This window comes from Pelobates fuscus, chromosome 3, assembly GCF_036172605.1.
Source record: "Pelobates fuscus isolate aPelFus1 chromosome 3, aPelFus1.pri, whole genome shotgun sequence".
NCBI classification, from domain to species: Eukaryota; Metazoa; Chordata; class Amphibia; order Anura; family Pelobatidae; genus Pelobates; species Pelobates fuscus.
The window spans coordinates 290,057,239-290,078,840 of record NC_086319.1 but is presented as its reverse complement, the minus strand read 5'-3'; the positions used below and the strand labels follow the sequence as shown (position 1 = coordinate 290,078,840).

Genomic DNA, 21,602 nt, shown 5'->3' with positions numbered 1-21,602 from the left:
ATTTTCAGGAAGTATTACTTTACTGAGAGGATAGTGGACGCATGCAAAAGCCTTCCAGCTGAAGTGGTAGAGGTTAACACAGTGAGGGAGTTTAAGCATGTGTGGTATAGGCATAAGGCTATCATAGCTATAAGATAAGGCCAGGGACTAATGAAAGTATTTAGAAAGTTGGGCAGACTAGATGGGCCGATTGGTTCTTATCTGCTGTCACATTCTATGTTTCTATGTTTCATCTAATTTATTGCAGTCCTAAAATATGGATGTATCTAAAATAGTCTCTGTATATAAGTTTACCCTAATGGGTACTTGTGAAGAGATCAGCTTTCCCAAGTCCACAGCAAAATGACCTTTTGTACTCAATCAATTTTACAAATCTAACCTTTTCAGGTTACGTTTAATGAATGGACCATCATGATGCCTAATTATTTGTCATGAATGTGTTAGATGAATCGAGATTTGCCTGTTCTCAACCCTATTTAAACTGTGCTCATGCAGTAAATGCAAGCTCTGACTGAGCATCAACATGCTGAAGTCTCAAGAAAAACTGACAATTCTTTGTTCTTTCACCCCATTGCGGACATGTTATATCCGCAATAACTCAGTACAAATAAAGAAAAAACTAAACAAAAAAACTCTGTGGAATTTCTGTATTGAGGCGATTTGCCAGGCCATATTGCCTCATGGAATAAACGAGGAAATGGCAAATGTTTGTTTGGCATTGTCTCTAGCAGTACCAAAAGGGCTCACGTGTCATGTATATGGCATGGCAAGAGTTAATTCATTTCAATACTTTGCTGTACCTCTCCTTGCAAAGCACGTAAATGAAAATAAAATAAATTATGAAGAATATTTTAATAATCTTAGCATAGCCTATAGCTAAATTTCCATTAGCTATTAGGTTGCGCTAAAATTGAGAACATAACAGATCTACTCTGACAATTGGGTAGCCAGACGTTAAGTGCCACTGAAGGTGAAGCCGTCACAATTAGAAAATTCCACAAAAAAGACAAGTGAATTGAAATAAGGGAGGCAGAACAACATTATATTATGAAAGAAAAAAAAAAGAAAAGAAGCTCAGATTAAAACATCACATTTCCATTTCCCCTTAACCGCTAAACTCTCTGAAGGAGCAATGAGTTTTCCCGACTGAGCCGTGAAGTAGAAAAAGCTGCGTCTCGCGAATAATGAATTGTTTTGGAGCCGATAAATTGGTTTCCATGAAATAACAAGTGTCTTGTGTTGAGATTGTGTTCTCTTGCATTATAAATGTTCTTAAAAGTTCACATCAACAAGTTAAATGTTCAAAGGGAAATCAAATTGCTCTTCTGATGCTACAGCATTGGCTTTTAGTTCCAATGAACAAATGGCTGTCATGGTAACGATACAAACCCTGCATTTTTCCAAAAGAGCCCATTAAGTCTTTCTATCCATATCTCGGATCCTGTGCCTGCTACTTATGCAGGGAAGGCTGATTCAACTGGCTTTTTATTTATTTATTTTTAATTGCTGTAGCTTTATGAGTTGGAATATATATACACGCACATGATCCTAAAAGCAAATTAGGTACAAAAAGAAATATAATGGCACTTATATATTTGTTTTCTGTAATTTTATTTAATGCCAGTATTTCATTCAAGTAATTTTGTTCTTTTTCTGCATTTTGCATAATTTATTGTGTACAGTTGTGTTTACATTTATATTGATTCATTACATTTTTTTTCTATGTGTATTTAATCGTTTTTCATGTGTTGTTATTTTTACAAATGGACTAAGGACTTTTTTAAAATGGTATTTCTCACCTAGAAGAGTGAATATGTGACCATGTTCTGAATGCTAGTGAATAGCAATAGGACTTTATTCTATGTGCATGGTTTGCACAAGTGTTTGGGGGAAGTAGTTGGTTGTCTCCTCCATATAGATTTTAAAACAATTACTTTTCAAGCAGAATATCAGTGGGAACATGCTGACAGTAATGTATAATAACGTGAGGATCCAAGGAAGTAACAGGAGATCTGCTTGTTCAATAGTAGCAAAGAAAATGTGAGGTTATGACCTGACTATACCTTCTACTTAATTAAAGTAAAATTAAAACTATAGTTACCAGAGCAATTACAGTTTAATGTATTTGTTCTGGTGAGTATAGTCAGTCCCTGCAGGCTTTATGCTGTAAACACTGTCTTTTCAGTGAACAGCTTAGGAACAACTCTAGTGGCCACTCCTCAGATAGCCACTAGAGGTGCTTCCTTGGTCAGTGCTGCACACTGTGCAGCACTATCGTTCAGCACCCCCACGCTCTGCATGGAGAAGCTGAACTTTTCCCATAGAGATGCATTGATTCAAGAGATGCTTGAATATACACCCTCAGTCTCCTTGGCGGAGATCATCAGAATTGACAATTTCAGCCAATCAAATGCTTCCCTATCAGGCGGACCACTGGGAGGGTTCAGCACTGACAATAAGGTAAGTTTTTACTATATTTAAGGGTTTTTTGGGGCTAAATAGTGTTTTTAACACTATAGGGTGAGGAATATGTTCCTGACCCTACAGTGTTTTTTTAAGCCCTAAGTTTTGTATCACTTCTAGTCTTAAAAAAGTCTCATCTAGCCATACTAATATTGTATTAAATACATTTTACAAGAAACAAATGCTTTGTTAGTTTTATGAAGGGCAACCTTGCCATATGTAATTGTTTACTGTATAATAGGCTGCCACGCACTTTGAACATGCTATTATAAATGCCCCACATTTATTTATAATTTAATAGAGGAGTGGAAAGAGTGGAGTTCCAATGACATTCTGAAAATTTGTCCTGTTTCATTATCCCAGTGAGTATCACTTTTTGGAAGAGTGAACTAGATTTTCTTCTTTTATGTATAGATCCCGCAAATAAGAAAAGTTTACAATAAACAATATCCTTAGATCAAACTGGACAATTAGAAAAAGCCCCGGTCTTACATTTACTGTAACATTTCATATCTTCAAAATGTATGCAATGTGTTAATTCTACTGCAGTCCCAAAATATGGATGTTTTATTAATCTATATTTAAAAGCACATGATGATAGTATGAATGGGTAAATAAAACATGCCACTCTGCATGTTTCTTATAGTCTTTTTTAGTTAAATTATTTATATTTTTATATGAATGTATCAGTTAAAATTTTATATGAATACTGTTTTTCATATGTATGAAAAAAAAATGATTGAACATAATTTGACTTGATTTTGACATTCTATCAGGAATATCTGAAATTTCAATTAGCGCAGAAAGATGTTTCATATTCAATTGCACATTTTAAAATAGATTAAATAAACGTTGAGGTTACTTTTTAAAATGTTTTTTTTTTTCCCAGTGATTATGAATGGTACCAGTCAATGTGAATTTACAATTTTATGTAAAATACATAAAACACATTTTATATTTAATAACTAACCTCTGCTGTGGGAACACCCTCTGGAGGACGGCAATGAAGAACAATCATCCCGTCGATGGGAACATCCTTTCCTTGGGGTTCTTGCTCAAAATTTTTCCTTAAGTCTACAAAACAGATAAAAACTGTTAAACACTTGCCTTGGGATACCTTTCAAAGCACAAACAGGTTGCAAAACCCTGTAACTGAAATTCTACTAATGTCCCACATCCTTTTGTTGGCTTAAGATTAACTACATTGATGATATTTTTTCACACATATAGATACATACACTGACACAGATATTGACTGAGATATTGGTCCTTCCCTGGGAGCTGTCTGGCAAACGCTGATGGGAGTCTGAGGTTACAGGCTTTGTTCCTCCTCCTGTGTATGCCTGATCATGCCTTTTGTGACAGGAGCCGGTCCTGAGCGCTATTAGAGAGCTGCGCATCGCGACTGTGCCCCCGATCTACCAGCCCTCCCACAGGTATTTTCCTGTTTCTGCAGGCCATATGTTTAACAGCCCTTGAGTAGGTTATAGAACTTGATTATTGAATTATGATGGGTTTTGATACAATACAGTCATTTTTAAGCCTCATTGACTGGATGGAGCTTGAATGGTTATATGAAGTTGGCAACACAAGGAGAGAGCAAAAGGATAAAGGAAGATGGACTCCAATGTAAACACTTACAGGCTATACGCACAGATGCCCTTCTGCTCTTGGATGTGCCCAGATTGCTCCATGCCACGCACTGACACCAGTAGTCTTCCGACCCGTGGTAGTCCTCCACCTGCTGCCTAGTCACATTGATGAAAACCTCACGAATGGTCAAACCTGGTCACAACACAAAATATAAGATAAGATCACAGTTAAACAATACAATTCAAATAGTTGGAAATCATCCTAGCCAAAGTAAAATTTTAATTTATTATGTATAATTAGACAAATGTAATCCTAATTCTCCCTAGAACTTTATGACAGCTCATTTAGAAGTATATGAGATGCAAGTACTGCAAACAGTGTGTGTGTGATTTGCAAGTTGAGTTCTAGTCTGCTCAACTTGTTGATCTTGCCTAGTTACCCTCACTTCTGTTTTGAACTATAGTTCACAGCAAGCAAGGCAGTAAACCCCCAACTGTCTATTGGAAAGCTGAGAAGATGTGACAAATGTTTATTAAAATCATCAATTTAATTTGAAATAAACACTTTAACCCCTTAAGGACCAAACTTCTGGAATAAAAGGGAATCATGAAATGTCACACATGTCATGTGTCCTTAAGGGGTTAATTAAATTAAACCTATTAACACTACAGTGCCAGGAAAACAAGTTTGTTTTCCTGGCACTTTAGTGGTCCTTTAAGGATGTAAGTGTGGAAAAAAAGTGAACCTCTGTTTTTCATTTTCAGGATTATTTTCTTTCAGGAATTGTAACAGAGGATTGGAAAAAGGCAGATGTGGTTCCTATATTAAAAAAGGGTTCAAAATCTTGCTTGGAAATTATAGACCTGTGAGCTTAACTTCTGTCAAAAGTATTTGAAGGATTACTAAAGGATAATATTTAGGAATTAATTGGAAAGAACATTAACTTCAACTAACTTAATTGAATTGTATGAAGACGTAATATAAATCAGGGAGATATAGTGGATTTGATATAATTAGATTTTGCCAAGGCATTCAATACAGTTCCACACAATAGGTAAGTGATCAAACTAAAAGAAAACAGTCTAGATGAAAATTATTGTTCTTGGGTAGAACATTGGCTTAACAACAGAGTACAGAGAGTTGACATTAATGGTAAATGTTAAAACTGGACAAAACTGGTAAGTGGTGTTCCTCAGGGTTCTGTTCTGGGACCGCTTCTATTTTACATATTTGTTAATGACCTTGAAATATGCATTTAAAGTCATGTTTCAGTGATTGCAGATGACAGGAAAATTTGTGAAGTAATAAAATGTGATCAGGATATTACCTGTAGAAGGATAAACATAGATTGGGGTACTTAAATGGCAAATTAAACTGAATGTAGATAAATGCAAAGATGTGCAATTTAGGGTAAATAATGCAACTTAAATCCTAAATGGTAGTGGATAGCAGTCAGATATCTCCTTGCAGCTATTACCCCACTAATTAGAAATTATATCCCTGTATGTTATGTTTTTATAAGTATTTATCCAATTGTTGTTTAAACAGCTGTATGGACTCTGATAACACCACCTCTCCAGACAGAGAATTCCATATCCTTATAGTTCTTACTGTAAAAACACATTTCCTTTGACTTAGATTAAATCACCTTTCTTCCAGCCTAAATGTGTGACCTCATGTCCTATACATAGCCCTGTTTATTAATAGATTTCCAGATAATGGTTGTGGCGGAACCCGCCTTTACACTGGGCATTGGAGGGGCCTGGCTGCCTGCCTCCTACCTGCTGACTATGGCCCCTGGAAAATTGTTATGTTTTAAGAACTGTATTTGGGCCTAATGGATTGTATAATACTGTTCCTAGCCCTTTAAATACTTTGGGGAAAGATTGGTACTTTTTATATGGCACTTCGGACACAGTCGAAGCAGTGGAAGCAGTGGAAGCAGTCAAAGCTGTCAAAGCAGTCGAAGCAGTCGAAGCAGTCAAAGCAGTCAAAGCTGTCGAAGCTGTCGAAGCTGCCGAAGTGCCGAAGTTACCGAAGTTGTCGAAGTCGTCGAAGTGGCCGGTATCGGACATAGGACCACGTGGCGGCGGCCATTTTAACTTCGAACACCGCCGACCCTTACCATCACCTCCACTTCGACACTTCGACTAAAGTCGAAGTACCGGCAACACTTCTAACAGGACTTAGCCGTTTTTATGCAGGAAACTGACCGACCGCACAGCCCAAATCTATGGAACTGTTTTGGGCAAGAAAATATGCTTGTGGTCGGTCATGAAAGAACTTCCGTGTAACTTTTGATCTACTGGAGGGATTTGAACGATTTTTGAGAGTGTTCCTAATTGAAGTATGCTGAGTAAGAAAGTGTGTTTTATGTTTGTGACATGAATATTGTAGAAGTTATAAATATTGTGTAAAAAGTATATTTTAAACTGTATGAATAATGGGATTATGTGTCACACTAAGGGGAGGGGATGTGTGGGTTGCACCCGTGATGCTATTGGATATTTTACACCTCCCCTGTGGGCGGTCTTATATGTGTGAGATGGAAATAAAAGCCAGGCTGGATGTGCCAGTACTCAGTTCCTGTTTAACCCTCAAAGTGAAGTGTCATCTCATTATTGGGGGAGGATTTATTGTATGCTGTTCCAGTTTGACTGCTAGGATTGAAAACCTATTCGTATGGTTCCTATTCAACTGTCTACAGCATTCAGAGGCTTGAGAGGATTCATATGCTTCTCCGATACGGTGATTGTGGTGTCTGCCAGAGTGCTTGGAGTCCTCAGGAAACGCTAGGAGCATCCTTTAACGGAGGTACCCAGTCGGGATGCCAGGCGATCCGTTACAATGGTTTGTACTGGCTCCGAATATATTTGTATAATGTTATCATATCCCCTCTGAGGCGCCGTTTTACCAAACTAAAGAGATTTTTTTTTTTTTTACATTTCTTCGTAACTAAATTGCTTCATTACTTTTATTCATTTTGAAGCTCGTCTCTGCACTTTTTCTAGTGCCATGATATCTTTCTTTAGAACAGGCGCCCAAAATTGCACAGCATATTCAAGGTGTGGTCTTACCACCAGTTTATAAAGATGCAAAATTATATTTTTATCCTGAAAATGTATGCCCCTATTTATACATGACAATGAATATTGCTGCCTAATTTGTTGTCTATAACAATTCCAAAATTCTACTCGTGTGGTGTTATCCCTAATTCACTACCATTTAGTGTGTAAGTTGCTTGTGAATTCTAGACCCTGAAGTGCATAACTTTGCATTCTCTACATTAAATTTAATCTGCCATTTTAGTGTCCAGTCCCCCAAACTATTTAAATCACTTTGCAGCAAAGCAATATACTGCTCACATTTTATTACTTTACAAAGTTTTGTATCATCTGCAAACACTAAAACATGACTTTCAATGCCTATTGCAAGATCATTTATAAATATGTTCAATAGAAGCGGTCCTAAAACAGAACCCTGAGGGACACCACTTACCACTTTTGTCCAGCTTGAAAATTTACCAATAATGACAACTCATTGTACTCTATCCTTAAACCAATGTTACACCCAAGAACAAGAATATTCATCTAGACCAATTTCTTTTAGTTTTAAGACTAACCTATTGTGAGGAACCGTATCAAATGCCTTGGCAAAATGCAAGTAGATCGCATCCACTGCAACACCCTGATCTATACTTCTACTTTCTTCTTCGTAGAATACAATAAGGTTAGTTCTACATGACCTATGTTTCATAAAACCGTACTGATTATTGCTACTGACAAGGTTCTTGTCACTGAATTCCAGAATATTATGCCTCAATAGCCCTTCAAATATTTTCCCAGTCACAGAAGTTAAGCTCACATGTCTATAATTTCCAGGCAAAGATTTTGAACCCTTTTTAAATATAGGAACTACATATGCCTTCCTCCAATACTCCGGTACAATACCTGAAACAAAAGAATCTTAAAACATTAAATACAGCGGTTCACTTATTTCCCTACTTAGCTCCTTAAGTACTCGTGGGTGAATGCCATCAGGCCCTGGAGCTTTATTTACAGTATTTTTCTTAAACTACTGTAGCACCTTGTCTCGAGTCATCCAATCACAAGTTATCTGCAAGGTTTTTTGCAGCAATCATTTGCATATATCTTGCCATGGGATCCTCATTAATATATACTGAAGAAAAATTGTTATTTAAGATTTCTGCCTTTTCTTTGTCTTCATTAACTCACAGACCCACCTCTGTTTCAAGTGTACCTACACTTTCATTTTTTTATTTTTTTTTAGAATTGATGTACTATTGGGTTTGGTTTTGCATTCTTTGGCATTTCTCATTTTCTAGCCCTTCAGTTGCCTTTTTGCAAGCATTATTGGTTTCCTTAAATCTTATACAGGATGCCTTTGATTTGTCTGATTTAAACGCTTTAAATGCGATTTTTTCATTTTAATTCTCTTGTTTTACTTCTCTACTAAGCCACATTGGTTTCAATTTGTTTCTGTTATATTTATTACCCAATGGTACATACTGAGAAATGTACGTTTCTAATATTTATTTGAAGAGCTTCCATTTATCTTCAGCGTTTTTCAGTAAGGACTTTATGCCAGTCAATATGTTGCAGAGCTGCCCTAATCTTATTGAAATTGGATTTTTTTAAATTATACGTTTTTTTTTTTTTTGCTTTTTAGAGTTTATTAAAAAAAATTACCATATTGTGATCACTATTTCACAAATGCTCCCCTACTTGAATGTTGGTCAAAAGATCAACATTGTTTGTTATAATGAGATCCAGACAAGCATCCTTTCTAGTTGGTGCTTGTACCAGTTGTGACATAAATGTATCATTTAACACGTTCAAAAACCTGATTCCCCTTGCAGAGGTACTAGTCACTCTATCCCAATTTATGTCCGGGTAATTAAAATCTCCAATAATTAAGGTGTTAATTAATATTAATATAAAATATTAATATTTACATTAGGTCGTTTATAACATATCCCAACCAATAATTAATTTCCCTTTGTTTGCCCCAAGCAGATATCTAACCATAAAGCTTCCACATTTTCTTCATCACACTCCACATGCCTAAGATTTGACTTTAACTCATGGTTGACATACAAACATACCCCACCCCCCTTTCTAGCCTTTCTTAAACTCTCATCCCCACCCTTACTACATGGGCTGTTCCAACGGCTGTTAAAAGGAACAGCTCCCTGCAGTACAGCTACTCTTGAGCTGATGCTCCAAACATCTTCACTCAAACGGGCTGCACACGATCAGGACTAGCTTAACCCTTCCCCCTGTTTCCTTGACCCACTGTTACCCAGCTATGTGCCTGTTCACCAACTGTCTCATCTCCTCCCACTCCACTAGATGACTCCTCTCATGATTGTCAATCTCTGTATGTGTTGCAATTTGCCTCTCCAGATCTCCAATCTGAGCTTCCAGAAAAGAAACTCACTCACACCTACCATAGAGGTATGGACCCTGGACAGATTCATCCAGGCATGCATACATGCAGCAGGATGTGCACTGAGTAAAACCCACAATCTTGCTAGCACTCATCCCCAGTTACAAAAAAAAAAAAAAAACAAGTGAGCAAAACAATATTTACTCTTTTGCAAACTCACTTATAAACTCACTTATAGTTTAAACTCCTGTTGTTTCAACTCTTACTTTAAATAGTCTGCTTTCAAACAAACTCCAGTGAGCAATCTCTGTGAGTCAGTAGTGGGTTTATATTGGCAATACAAATCCCACACAGGTGGAAATAAAGGGACACTCCCCCTAATTAGCTCAGCAGCAGCACACACAAGGAGGGGAATAAAACAGCAAGAGAAAAAAAAGAGGGAAAAAGTTTTAAATAAAAACAGCAACGAAATAATGAATATATAAAAGTAAAAGGTAAAAAGGTTTTTAAATTAAAACAGCAAAAAATAATAATAATAATAATAATAATAATAATATAAATAAAAAAGGGGCAAATAGCTTCTTGATCCAAAGAAAGATCTGACTGCCATTCTGGGGTCAAGAAGGACTTTTTTTTCCTAATGTGTTGCAAAATTGGAAATCACTTAAAACTTTGCTTTTTTTGTTATCTTTTGCATTAAAATAAAAAAAACAGGTGTGAGAAAGACCGAACTTGATGGACATGTATCTTTTTAGCCTATGTAACTATGTAAGTATTTTATCCAATAATTAAAATTTCTATAAAATACATGTTTTGAATGTTAAGGAAAATTTAATAAAATTCTTGAATGTTAAGGAATATTGAATAACATCACATCAGTATATATAAATTCACTATGCGATGACTGAGTGTGCACACTACAAATGGGTATACTACCTTTTTTTTTTATAACATGTTAGCCTAGCTCTTTTTAGCCTATCGGTCTTGTCAATATATTTAATACTAGATTTACCCCCACTGAAAGACCTTGGCTTATTTTAAACACTTCTTTGAGCTGCACAACACTGCTTAACTAGACAAGGGTGTAAAACTATAAAACTATACTGTTTCTATACAACAAAACATGGTACTTTTAGTTTTCAAGGGTGTATAATTAGATATGATGAGATTTAACCATTTATTTGCAAGTTGATTCTGCCAGAAAATAAATGTTTTAATATATTTGTAGGAAACTTAATTACTAACATTTATAGTGCACGGTGAAGATAGTATGTTTGTTAAAGAAATTCAAACTATAATAATAATGAAATCCTGACAAAATCCAGATACAAGCTAATCTAAGCTAAAAACAATCAAAAACCCGGGACCCCCTTCTAAGGATCGTTATGATTGTTGATAACAACACTTAAGAAGCTTAACCCTCACCGCTGGTCCTATCATCCAGCGGCACTTAGATCATGTTCTTTGCGATGACAATGGCAATTTTTATTTTAGATCCTTGATGAGCCTGTGATATTATGTTTGCCAGGGGCTGTAGAACGGATTGCTGTAAAGAAATCAGAACATTGACTTCTCACAAGATATGCATACTCTACTTAGACAGGCAAAGATAAGAGAAAGAATACAGAAAGAGATAGCAAATGCATATCTCCTGGTAGAATTTAAATCGCCACTTGTATTTACGTAGGGAGGGAAATACAAATTTTGAATAACGTATTGATAACATTTAACTTGAAACCCAGAGGAAAAGGTTTATTGCCCTACAAAAACACTTGAACATGTTACATATATGCATTTTGTAGGAAGGAATTAATTAATGAGCTTATCAAACTACTGGAACTCATAGAGTTATGTGTTCAGTCTGGAGAGAAGTTTGGTTTAATTGGTGTCATTGTGGATGCAACATTTGTTTTAATGTATGAATTGAGACAAGGGTCAATTAGTTATAACCTAGAAACAGGGGTGCGGAACTGCACTCAATCCCCATGGTGATGTGAATCTGGGTGCAACCAGGTCGGTCCCAGTTACAAGAACCAATTACTTGATAGAACAAAAAATAGAAAGAGGTCCAGGCACTCCAGGATTCAAAGAAGGCAATTAATTTAACCCACAGCCAATCACAAAGTTTCAACCTGTACGGTCTTTGTCAAGCTGACAAAGCTTGAGACAGACCATACAGGTCGAAACGTTATGATTGGCTGTGTGTTAAATAAATTGCCTTCTTTGAATCCTGGAGTGACTAGACCTCTTTCTATTTTTTGTTATTTTAAGGGTCAATTAGTGACTGACTGGAAGTAATAATTAATATTCAAGCTTGCTATAAAAGTAAAGCAAGTTGGCAAGTTGGAACTTCCGGACTTGGAAAAAAAAAAGTGCTTTTAAAAAAAGTATCTTTCAGACAACATTGACTTACATGGGGAATGTAGTTATAACTATAAGTACAAAAAAACAATCCATTAATGTTATCAGTTGCTTGCTAAACTGTCGTGGAATTTGTACATGGGACCCTTTTTGCATAGCCTATGTGGTGAGGTATAGGGTAATATAATAAGGCAGTGATATGTGTAAACATGCCTGTTCCTTCCCACATCACATGATCTGTGATATAGGAAACAATATATACAATGTATATGTATAAGTTTAATGACAATAATCCCCACTGATAAAATATGACATAGAGGATTCCCTTTACCCAGGGAACATCCACTTCCTTTAAAAGTACAACACATGACTTAAAGAGAAAAAAAATATATAACATATAGAAAGAATTAGGAGAATTTTCTCCAGTCACATCACTCAACCTCAATGAAGTACTTGAGCCTCATACTTTCATCTACAGTATGCCATAAAGGAATAGTAAAACTATAACACTGACCTTATGGTTTATTAGGGAATCAGAGCAATGGTCATTTCATTTTTATCTAATATTTTTTATAATTTATTTATAACCACAGTGCATTTTTCTGCCATATAGATTTAACAAGCAGGTGAGCAGACAGTGTCAAAAGTGTCTCCAATACGTGAAGCTTGAGTGTATTTCTTGGTATTCTTGTGATATTTTAAATATACAGAATCCTATAATTTGATTATAAACACATTTTGTCTTTATTATTGACAAGTCGACACCAAACTGCTTAACATTGTACTTGTATATTAAGATATAACGTGATCTTAAAATGCTATTAGTGAGTATGCAAACTTAAATTTTGGGTTACAATTTTTGCGAGCCCATTTCAGAGGCACATTTATGTATGTTAGTGCCATCCATTTACAGAACAACAATAATAATAATAAGAAGAAGAAGAACACAATTAAAAATGACAGATATAGTAGATGAAATGTCAAAAATATGAGAGAGTGAACATGTGGATTGGAGAAGAATCTCATTAGGAAACATCCACTCTGAAATCCATTCTCTAGTTTTAAAGTATTCCTTATAATGTCATGCTATGCTACCTGTCTAACAGTTAAGCTTGCTGATTGCCTAAAGGATTGTGTAATACAATAATAACAAACTAACCATGAATGTTTCATGTTATAATGAATGTTTCCGGATATGGAACATTTCTGTATAAAATCACGATACAATGATATGTAATTGAAATTCTATTAGCATATGCTGCAATGTATGCAATTGCATTTCTTAATCCAGACTAATATTCCTGATTGCTACAATGGGACATTTTTACTCTTTACCGTTCTCTCATTATTTTGATTTTCTTATTGCTTTAAAATATATAGCTCAACTACCTGCCCTTTAAGCCAACTCCATCTGCTTTATACTAAAGAAGCATTTCACTTTTCATTTAATACCCTTAACTTTTGGCAGATAAAGAACACACACCTATATTATTTTAATAAACAGAAGACAGTCTAACGTTTAATCCCCTGGGTACCCCCCTTGTGCTGCTGACAGCAAATACGTGGATGATAAACTATCAGAGTTGGAGCGGAAACGGCTTGCCTTTATCTTGCATGTGGACACCAGCCTTGCTTGGCCTAAACTTGGTGTTTAATAGTCACATAACTGCTTCCAAACATATGTTCCCATAATCCCCTTATCGCCTGCTCATTATCGCTGCTTGGAAATGTCCATCAGCAGCAGCGCTCTGGGGCGACTCTTGCCAAATGTGTTTTCTTCCTTTGCACCTGGCCGGGGCTCACAAGGCACAGGGATGATAATAAATGCTGCAGTGTCTCCCATCCTCACAGCAGCTTTCAGAGCTCACTGAACCTGAGCCTCTGCATGCTAATGCTGGAGTTATAATATCATGTGTAAACACAGAAGCATAATGTGAAAGCAGAGGAGACCAGTTTGTCCAAGGCCACTCGCCCTTCACCTACCTGCTCTAGAAATATCACATTTCTACCTTCTTCATGCTTAGAAAACTCACAGCGATTATTTAGAACATTTCTATTACAAGCTATGGTGAAATGGGCAAGCATGTTTGCTTCACCTGTTTTTTGTGTTTTTTTCAAAAGCTTACTTCCTATTTCCTCCATTCTCCAGCATTCCACAGTAGATAGGAATTGTGAGTGAGATTTATGTACAAATTAAGGATAACTAAATAAAAATAGCTATGTATATTTTTTTTATTTCAAATTTTCAGAACTTTTTAATTTTACCCCAGGAAAAGGCATGGGCTTTAATGACATAATGGCGTAATGACACATCCAAATGTGAGAGCAGATGATGCCCCCCTTAACTTATACTTACCTCACTGAATCAGATCAGGGGCACTGCCTGACAACAGAGTTATGTGACTGTGACTACAATACAGGCACAAGACTCGGATCGGCCAGATTGCAAGTTTGGCTTCAGGGGGCCTGCCTGTGTTGTCAGGTAGATCCCCCAACATACAACTAATACAAAAGTATATATTCATGCACAAATAATATATAAACATATTTAGACTTAAATATATATATATATATATATATATATATATATATATATGTATATATATTTATATTATATATGTATATATATTTATTATATACATTTATATATGATATAAATGTATATATTTTGATAAGAATAGATACACTTAGACTGAAATTAAATATATACCTTGGGTGTACTGTTGTACTCGTGAGACATCGCTGAACACAAATATAAATGTTTTACAGCAGTAAAACGTATAATAACGATGATATCATCACTGAAAGTGCAGTTTTGTGTGAAAAAAAATGCTCCATGTGTAAAAACTGAAATGGGTAAGCTCTGTCCTTGACCCTGTAACTTTCCAAAACACCATAAAACCTGTACATACGTGCCCTATCTGGCCGTTTGGGTAAGGCATGTATATTAAATTAACCCACGCAGTTGTGCGTGCACACTTATAGCACTACTAAAGTAGGGCTTGGGCAGGCATGCGCTCAAATGGCATTTCTCTGTCGATCTCTGAAGTACAACAGAAGTGCAACAGAGGTAAGCTTTTTTATTTTTCTTACCCAGGTTGCATTATCTATCCCAGTGAATGATTCGACAGTGTTAAGAATTCACAGAGACCAAAGCTGTTTAGTAAATGATATCACTGTCTCCTTATGGAACTACTTAGATGCCGATGGTGTAAAAACTGAAAAACGAATACACAAGGCTAATCTGAAGAACATAAATGGAGAATCAGACTGAGATTTCATGCTGGGAAGTCTAGATAGGCCACAAAAAGTCACAATCTATGTTTGCTTCACAATTTCTGGGCGTCTGATATTATCATGGGTCTGCGGTGATAGACTAGGTTAGAGCCCTTGAATTTAGATGCTTTTCTTGGTCCCAAATCAGTTTCACAATTCTCTGCCTCTCACGGTTAAAGGGTTGTCACTGTAAACGGTATTGTTGATTGGGCCGCATTAACAACTAATTTTCGCCTTGGCCTATGTCGTCCCACAAGCAAAGGGGAGAAATTAATTGCTAATCCTTATGAATGTCAGGCAAACCCCCTTTTTGTCATGCTCCTCTCCCAAAGCTAAGTACTCTGTGTATCTTTCTTCACCACTGCTGTTTTCCTCCATACAATTATCCACTCAGAAGGAACAGATTTAACCTGCATGTCTCACCCTCAGCAATTTAAAAATCCATTTACAGCCTGAGCGCCTCATCATGCCGAATACTTTTGGAAATGGACATTTATCTACATGTGAGTGCTCAGAATTGACAAGTGCCAAGAAGGTGTTGGGAGTTAGGCAACGACACTGAGGGGAGATACATATTTAGTGATAACAGGAATAAAATATTGTAAGAAAGTAGCAATCAGAGCAAGGCAGATCAATGACAAGTGAAGATGCACAGGCTCTCCAATCCTTTTGTTTAACAATACATAAAAAAAATGGTTTCTGTAACCATCTCCTGAAAAACATCTTCATTTCACTGCTACTCCAGCAAAGAAGAAATTAACAGGTAGTTAAGTTAAAAGTGAATTACATGCTGAATTGATATTGTATGCATATGTACAGGGCTGGTCTTATATAAGCACTTTAAAGAGGATATTAAAGGGACACTCTTGGCACCAATACAACTTTAATGCATTTGATAGAGGTTGGCCTCATTAATATGCTGTATTTTTGCATGCTCAAATCCTTATAGTTTTTGCACAGAAAAATAATTCAATGTTTTCCAGAATTCTGAACCATAAGCCTGCCTCCTTATCCACGCCCCCTCTGCACTGCCTGTGGCCAGGTTGGGAATTAAAAGCAGCTCATTCTGGCATAGAAAGACTTCCTTATCAAATGTATGCTCATAGTCTCAGACCCAACAGCACTGAGTGAGCTTATTTTAATTCCCAACCTGGCTGCAGAAATTCAAGGAAAATATAAACAGACAGCGATATCCTTACTATATATCTTCCGGAGTTTCCTCTCCTTCTAATACATGTTGTTTTGTTATTCAGACCATTCAGTACTGTACAGTAGTACAGTAGTGGCTGAGCTGTGTGCATACATTTTTGATAAGAAAGTCTTTTTCTGGAGTGAGGGTGTGTGGCTAACAAGGCAGGCTTATTGTGCAACATTCTGCAAAACATTTATTTTTATGTAAAAACTATAAAGATTTGAGCATGCAAATACAGCACATTGGTGAGGCCAAAACCTATAAAAACATTGTTATACTGGTGCACAATGTGTCTTTGATAAATTGTATTTTACTTTCTAGATAAACCATGGGGAGAGTAGAGACAGCATCACATATTAGGGCACTCATTAGATAAATAAGTAATAATGACACGTGGAACTGGACAGAGTTAGCTGCATTGTATCAATACAGCAGATTCAAAGAACACGATGATGAATCATGCTCTTTGTAGAAGCAGGCAATCAGCTCTATTTTCAAAACATGACAAGAGAACTCAACCATTCAACTAGTCAAGAAAATAGAATTATAGTATAATACATTGTACATATCATAGACTAATCATTTTGAAAAAAAAAAATGCTTCAACTCTGACTTTAGTAAAATAGCCCTATACGTAATATGAATATTGATATAAAATCCTTGTTCAATACACGTTAGAAAAAAAAAAAAAGTACTGTAAATTTAACCCCTTAAGGACACATGATATGTGTGGCATGTCATGATTCCCTTTTATTCCAGAAGTTTGGTCCTTAACCCCTTAAGGACACATGACATGTGTGACATGTCATGATTCCCTTTAATTCCAGAAGTTTGGTCCTTAAGGGGTTAAGGGGTTAAAGAGTATTCCCTCTGCCACCGGGCTTCTTTTTGCCATCGATGAGCCCTGTTGTAACCTTGAGTTAATGTCTATAACAAATTTTCTTGTGTGCGTAGTCTTTCTATGTACTGATTGGCCGAATATTGAAACGGTTTTGATGATGCATCACGGGTGTTGCCAAGGGAAAGGCTGCTCAGGGCTGGAGTCCAGTGTCTTATATAGTTCTCTTTTATTTGTTAGCTAAGAGTCCCTTCTTGCTATTCAAAACTTAGCATTTTCTAGTATGTTGAATCATTACATAATTTGTGACAAGCCACTTTGGAGTTAATTATACAGCACGGTGTGTGGGTATTGCTGTGAATTACTTTAATGCAGTTCATGCAGATTTAATGCTGCGAGTTTTAGGTTAATATACAATGCCTATAAAATTTACCCTGGGAAGAAGTCCATGGAATTTTTCCACGTAGCAATGTCCCTATTTCGCATGTATGTTACTGCAAAAAAAACATCCACATCAGCAGCCTCTATGTGTCCAGTTTTATGATTCAGGCCCCCTGACACACAGATGAAAAATAAATTGACTAATTGCCCCTATAAATCTTATTACGAACTAACTTCAACTTGCATCAAGCTTCTCAAGATTCCAAGCAATCAAATCTTCCAGATGTAGAAAAGCTTTTGCAAAAAGTAAGTAAGTTAGATTGTAAATACCTGCCTGTCTAATTCTGGTATATTGCCACAGTTAGATTGACATACACCTGATGAAAGTAATAGTTTGTAATATTTTTGACTTGTACGTTCTTTTCATCCTCATTAAGACAGTGTCAACAGTCAAGAATTTAGCAGTGGATTCTCAGTCCTATACCACCTCCAGATCCAAAATAAATTAAACTCCCTAGGGATATTTACGATGCAAGAAAATATGCACAAATGTAGAAAACCAAATATTGAGAAATAAATAAATGAATATAATAACATAGATTTTGAACATTTGCCCACTGACAAAGAAATGAGCAGTCTATAATTTTAATGGTAGGTTTATCTTAACAGTGAGAGACAGAATAACAAAAAAAAAGAAAATCCAGAAAGACGCATGTCAAAAAAGTAATACATTGATTGGAATGTCAATGAGTTAAATAAGTATTTGATCCCCTATCAATCAGCAAGATTTCTGGCTCCCAGGTGTCTTTTATACAGATGACGAGCTGAGATTAGGAGCACTCTCTTAAAGGGAGTGCTCCTAATCTCAGTTTGTTACCTGTATATAAGACACCTGTCCACAGAAGCAATCAATCAATCAGATTCCAAACTCTCCACAAAGGCCAAGACCAAAAGAGCTGTCCAAGGATGTTAGGGACAAGATTGTAGACCTACACAAGGCTGGAATGGGCTACAAGACTATTGCCAAGCAGCTTGGTGAGAAGGTGACAACATTTGGTGCGATTATTTGCAAATGGAAGAAACACAAATAACTGTGAATCTCCCTCGGTCTGGTGCTCCATGCATGATTTCACCACGTGGAGTTTCAATTATCATGAGGTGAGGTATCAGCCCAGAACAACACAGGAGGATCTTGTTAATGATCTCAAGGCAGCTGGGACCATAGTCACCAAGAAAACAATTGGTAACACACTACGCCGTGAAGGACTTAAATCCTGCAGCACCTGCAAGGTCCCCCTGCCCAAGAAAACACATGTACAGGCCATCTGAAGTTTGCCAATGAACATCTGAATGATTTCACAGAAGAACTGGGTGAAAGTGTTGTGGTCAGATGAGACCAACATCGAGCTTTCTGGCATCAACTCAACTCGCCGTGTTTGGAGGAGGAGGAATGCTGCCTATGACCCCAATCCCCACCGTCAAACATGGAGGTGGAAACATTATGCGTTGGGGGTGTTTTTCTGCTAAGTGGACAGGACAACTGCACCATATCAAAGGGACAATGGACGGGGCCAGGCACCATCAAATCTTTGGTGAGAACTGCCTTCCTCAGCCAGGGCATTGAAAATGGGTCGTGGATGGGTATTCCAGCATGACAGTGACCCAAAACACACAGTTAAAGCAACAAAGGAGTTGCTCAAGAAGAAGCACACTAAGGTCCTGGAGTGGCCTAGTCAATCTCCAGACCTTAATCCCATAGAAAATCTGTGGAGGGAGCTGAAGGTTCGAGTTGCCAAACATCAGCCTCAAAACCTTAATTACTTTAATTACAAAAACCTTAATTACTTGTAAAAGGATCTGCAAAGGGGAGTGGGACAAAATGCCTCCTGAGATGTGTGCAAACCTGGTGGACAACTACAAGAAACGTCTGACCTCTGTGATTGCCAACAAGGGTTTTGCCACCAAGTCGAAGGGGTCAAATACTTATTTCACTCATTGACCTGCAAATCAATTTATAACTTTTTTGACATGCGTTTTTCTGGATTTTTGTTTTGTTTTGTTATTCTGTCTCTCACGGTTAAAATACACCTACCATTAACATTACAGACTGATAATTTCTTTGTCAGTTGGCAAACATTCAAATTCAGCAGGGAATCAAATACTTCTTTCCCTCACTGTATATCATAATAAGTTTAAAATTCTTGCTCACCATCAGAAACTGCAGCTTCATGTGGTATTCTTTGCATATATTAGGAAGAAGCTGATCCAATCCTAGGGATTCTGTTTTTTTTTTTTCCAGAAGGAATGATGAGCATTTTCAATAAATCTCTACACAGCAGAGGATTGTGGGATATGTAAGATTTGCAATAGGCCACATGATTCACTAGAAAAGGTAAACTCCTTGCCAGACTGAAAGCAGCCACGGTTCACCTACAAGTCCTATCACTTGTAGACAAAGTTCTCACCCCCGGGCAAGTAATCCTCTGAATGTATTGATAGTAGCAGAACCAGTGACTGGGCAGAACCAGAGACAGCCTGAATTCAAAAATATTGTTATGCATGCAATATGACAAGTGCATACTTTCTGACTTGAAAGAAAACTTTCCTGCTTCATTAATCACTGTTGTCATAAAGTTGTACGCTTGTCAATCTTGCAGACGGCTGAACAATGCTCGGACGTCAGATTTTGCTTAATTGACTTTATTTTAAGTCGTCTCTGTGACATGTTCCCAGTATACATTGCTAACTGATGAAGGGAGTGAATCACAATGGATATCATAGTCTGATACCAAATATGTGCAAACAATGACCAAAAACAGACACTAGCAATTTAAATAGAATGCTGACCAATTCTGGAAATCTTTAACCCCTTAAGGACCAAACTTCTGGAATAAAAGGGAATCATGACATGTCACACATGTCATGTGTCCTTATGGGGTTAAGTGGCTTCATCACCTTCTAAGTTAAAGGACCACTATAGTGCCAGGAAAACAAACTCTTTTTTCTGGCATTATAGTGCCCCGAGGGTGCCCCCACCCTCATGGCCCCCCTCTCACCGGGCTGAAGGGGGAGGAAGGGGTTAAATCACTTACCTTTCTCCAGCACCGGGCTCCCTCAGCGCTGGGGACTCTCCTCCCACTTCGGTAATCATCAGCTGAATGCGCATGGGCGGCAAGAGGCAAGATGGGCCTGGCACCCAGACCACTTCATTAAGCCGAAGTGGTCTGGGTGCCTATAGTGGTCCTTTAAAAGGACTAAACCAGTCCTCATGACTCAGAATGAGTCCAGAATTTGTTTTATTATTATTAATTTATATATATATATATATATAAATTAATAATAATAAAAAAAAAATAAAGTCAATTAAGCAAAATCTGACGTCCGAGCATTGTTCAGCCGTCTGCAAGATTGACAAGCGTACAACTTTATGACAACAGTGATTAATGAAGCAGGAAAGTTTTCTTTCAAGTCAGAAAGTATGCACTTGTCATATTGCATGCATAACAATATTCTTGAATTCAGGCTGTCTCTGGTTCTGCCCAGTCACTGGTTCTGCTACTATCAATACATTCAGAGGATTACTTGCCCGGGGGTGAGAACTTTGTCTACAAGTGATAGGACTTGTAGGTGAACCGTGGCTGCTTTCAGTCTGGCAAGGAGTTTACCTTTTCTAGTGAATCATGTGGCCTATTGCAAATCTTACATATCCCACAATCCTCTGCTGCTGTTATTGCATTTTTGGGGGATTTAATATCTGTGTAATAGATAAAAAATATAGGGTCTCTTATACCTATTCTAATCCATTAAATTGATATATATATATATATATATATATATATATATGTATATATATATATATATATATATATATGGGTGTAGAAACAATCGCACTCCTGGGACTTGGTTGAAGTAGTAAAATTTAGCTTTTATTTATTCCATATAAAATATCAACGTTTCAGCTCCAACATGGAGCTTTCATCAGGACTCAGAATTTTTTTTATTATTATTAATTTATATATATATATATATATATATATATATATATATATATATATATATATATATATATATATATAAATTAATAATAAT

The 21,602-nt window shown here is 36.7% G+C and overlaps 1 protein-coding gene across 4 annotated transcripts in view; it reads right to left on the bottom strand.

Annotated features, from left to right (window-relative positions):
• The window catches only part of UNC5D (unc-5 netrin receptor D), a 603,711-nt gene that overhangs the window by 372,012 nt on the left and 210,097 nt on the right, over nucleotides 1-21,602 (bottom strand). For all 4 annotated transcript variants that reach the window (XM_063448679.1, XM_063448680.1, XM_063448681.1 and 1 more), the window contains exons 3-4: nucleotides 4,105-4,248; nucleotides 3,434-3,537 (exon numbers count right to left, since the gene is read on the bottom strand). In XM_063448679.1, coding sequence (XP_063304749.1) covers nucleotides 3,434-3,537; nucleotides 4,105-4,248 — 248 coding nt within the window. The remainder of the gene's footprint in view (nucleotides 1-3,433; nucleotides 3,538-4,104; nucleotides 4,249-21,602) is intronic.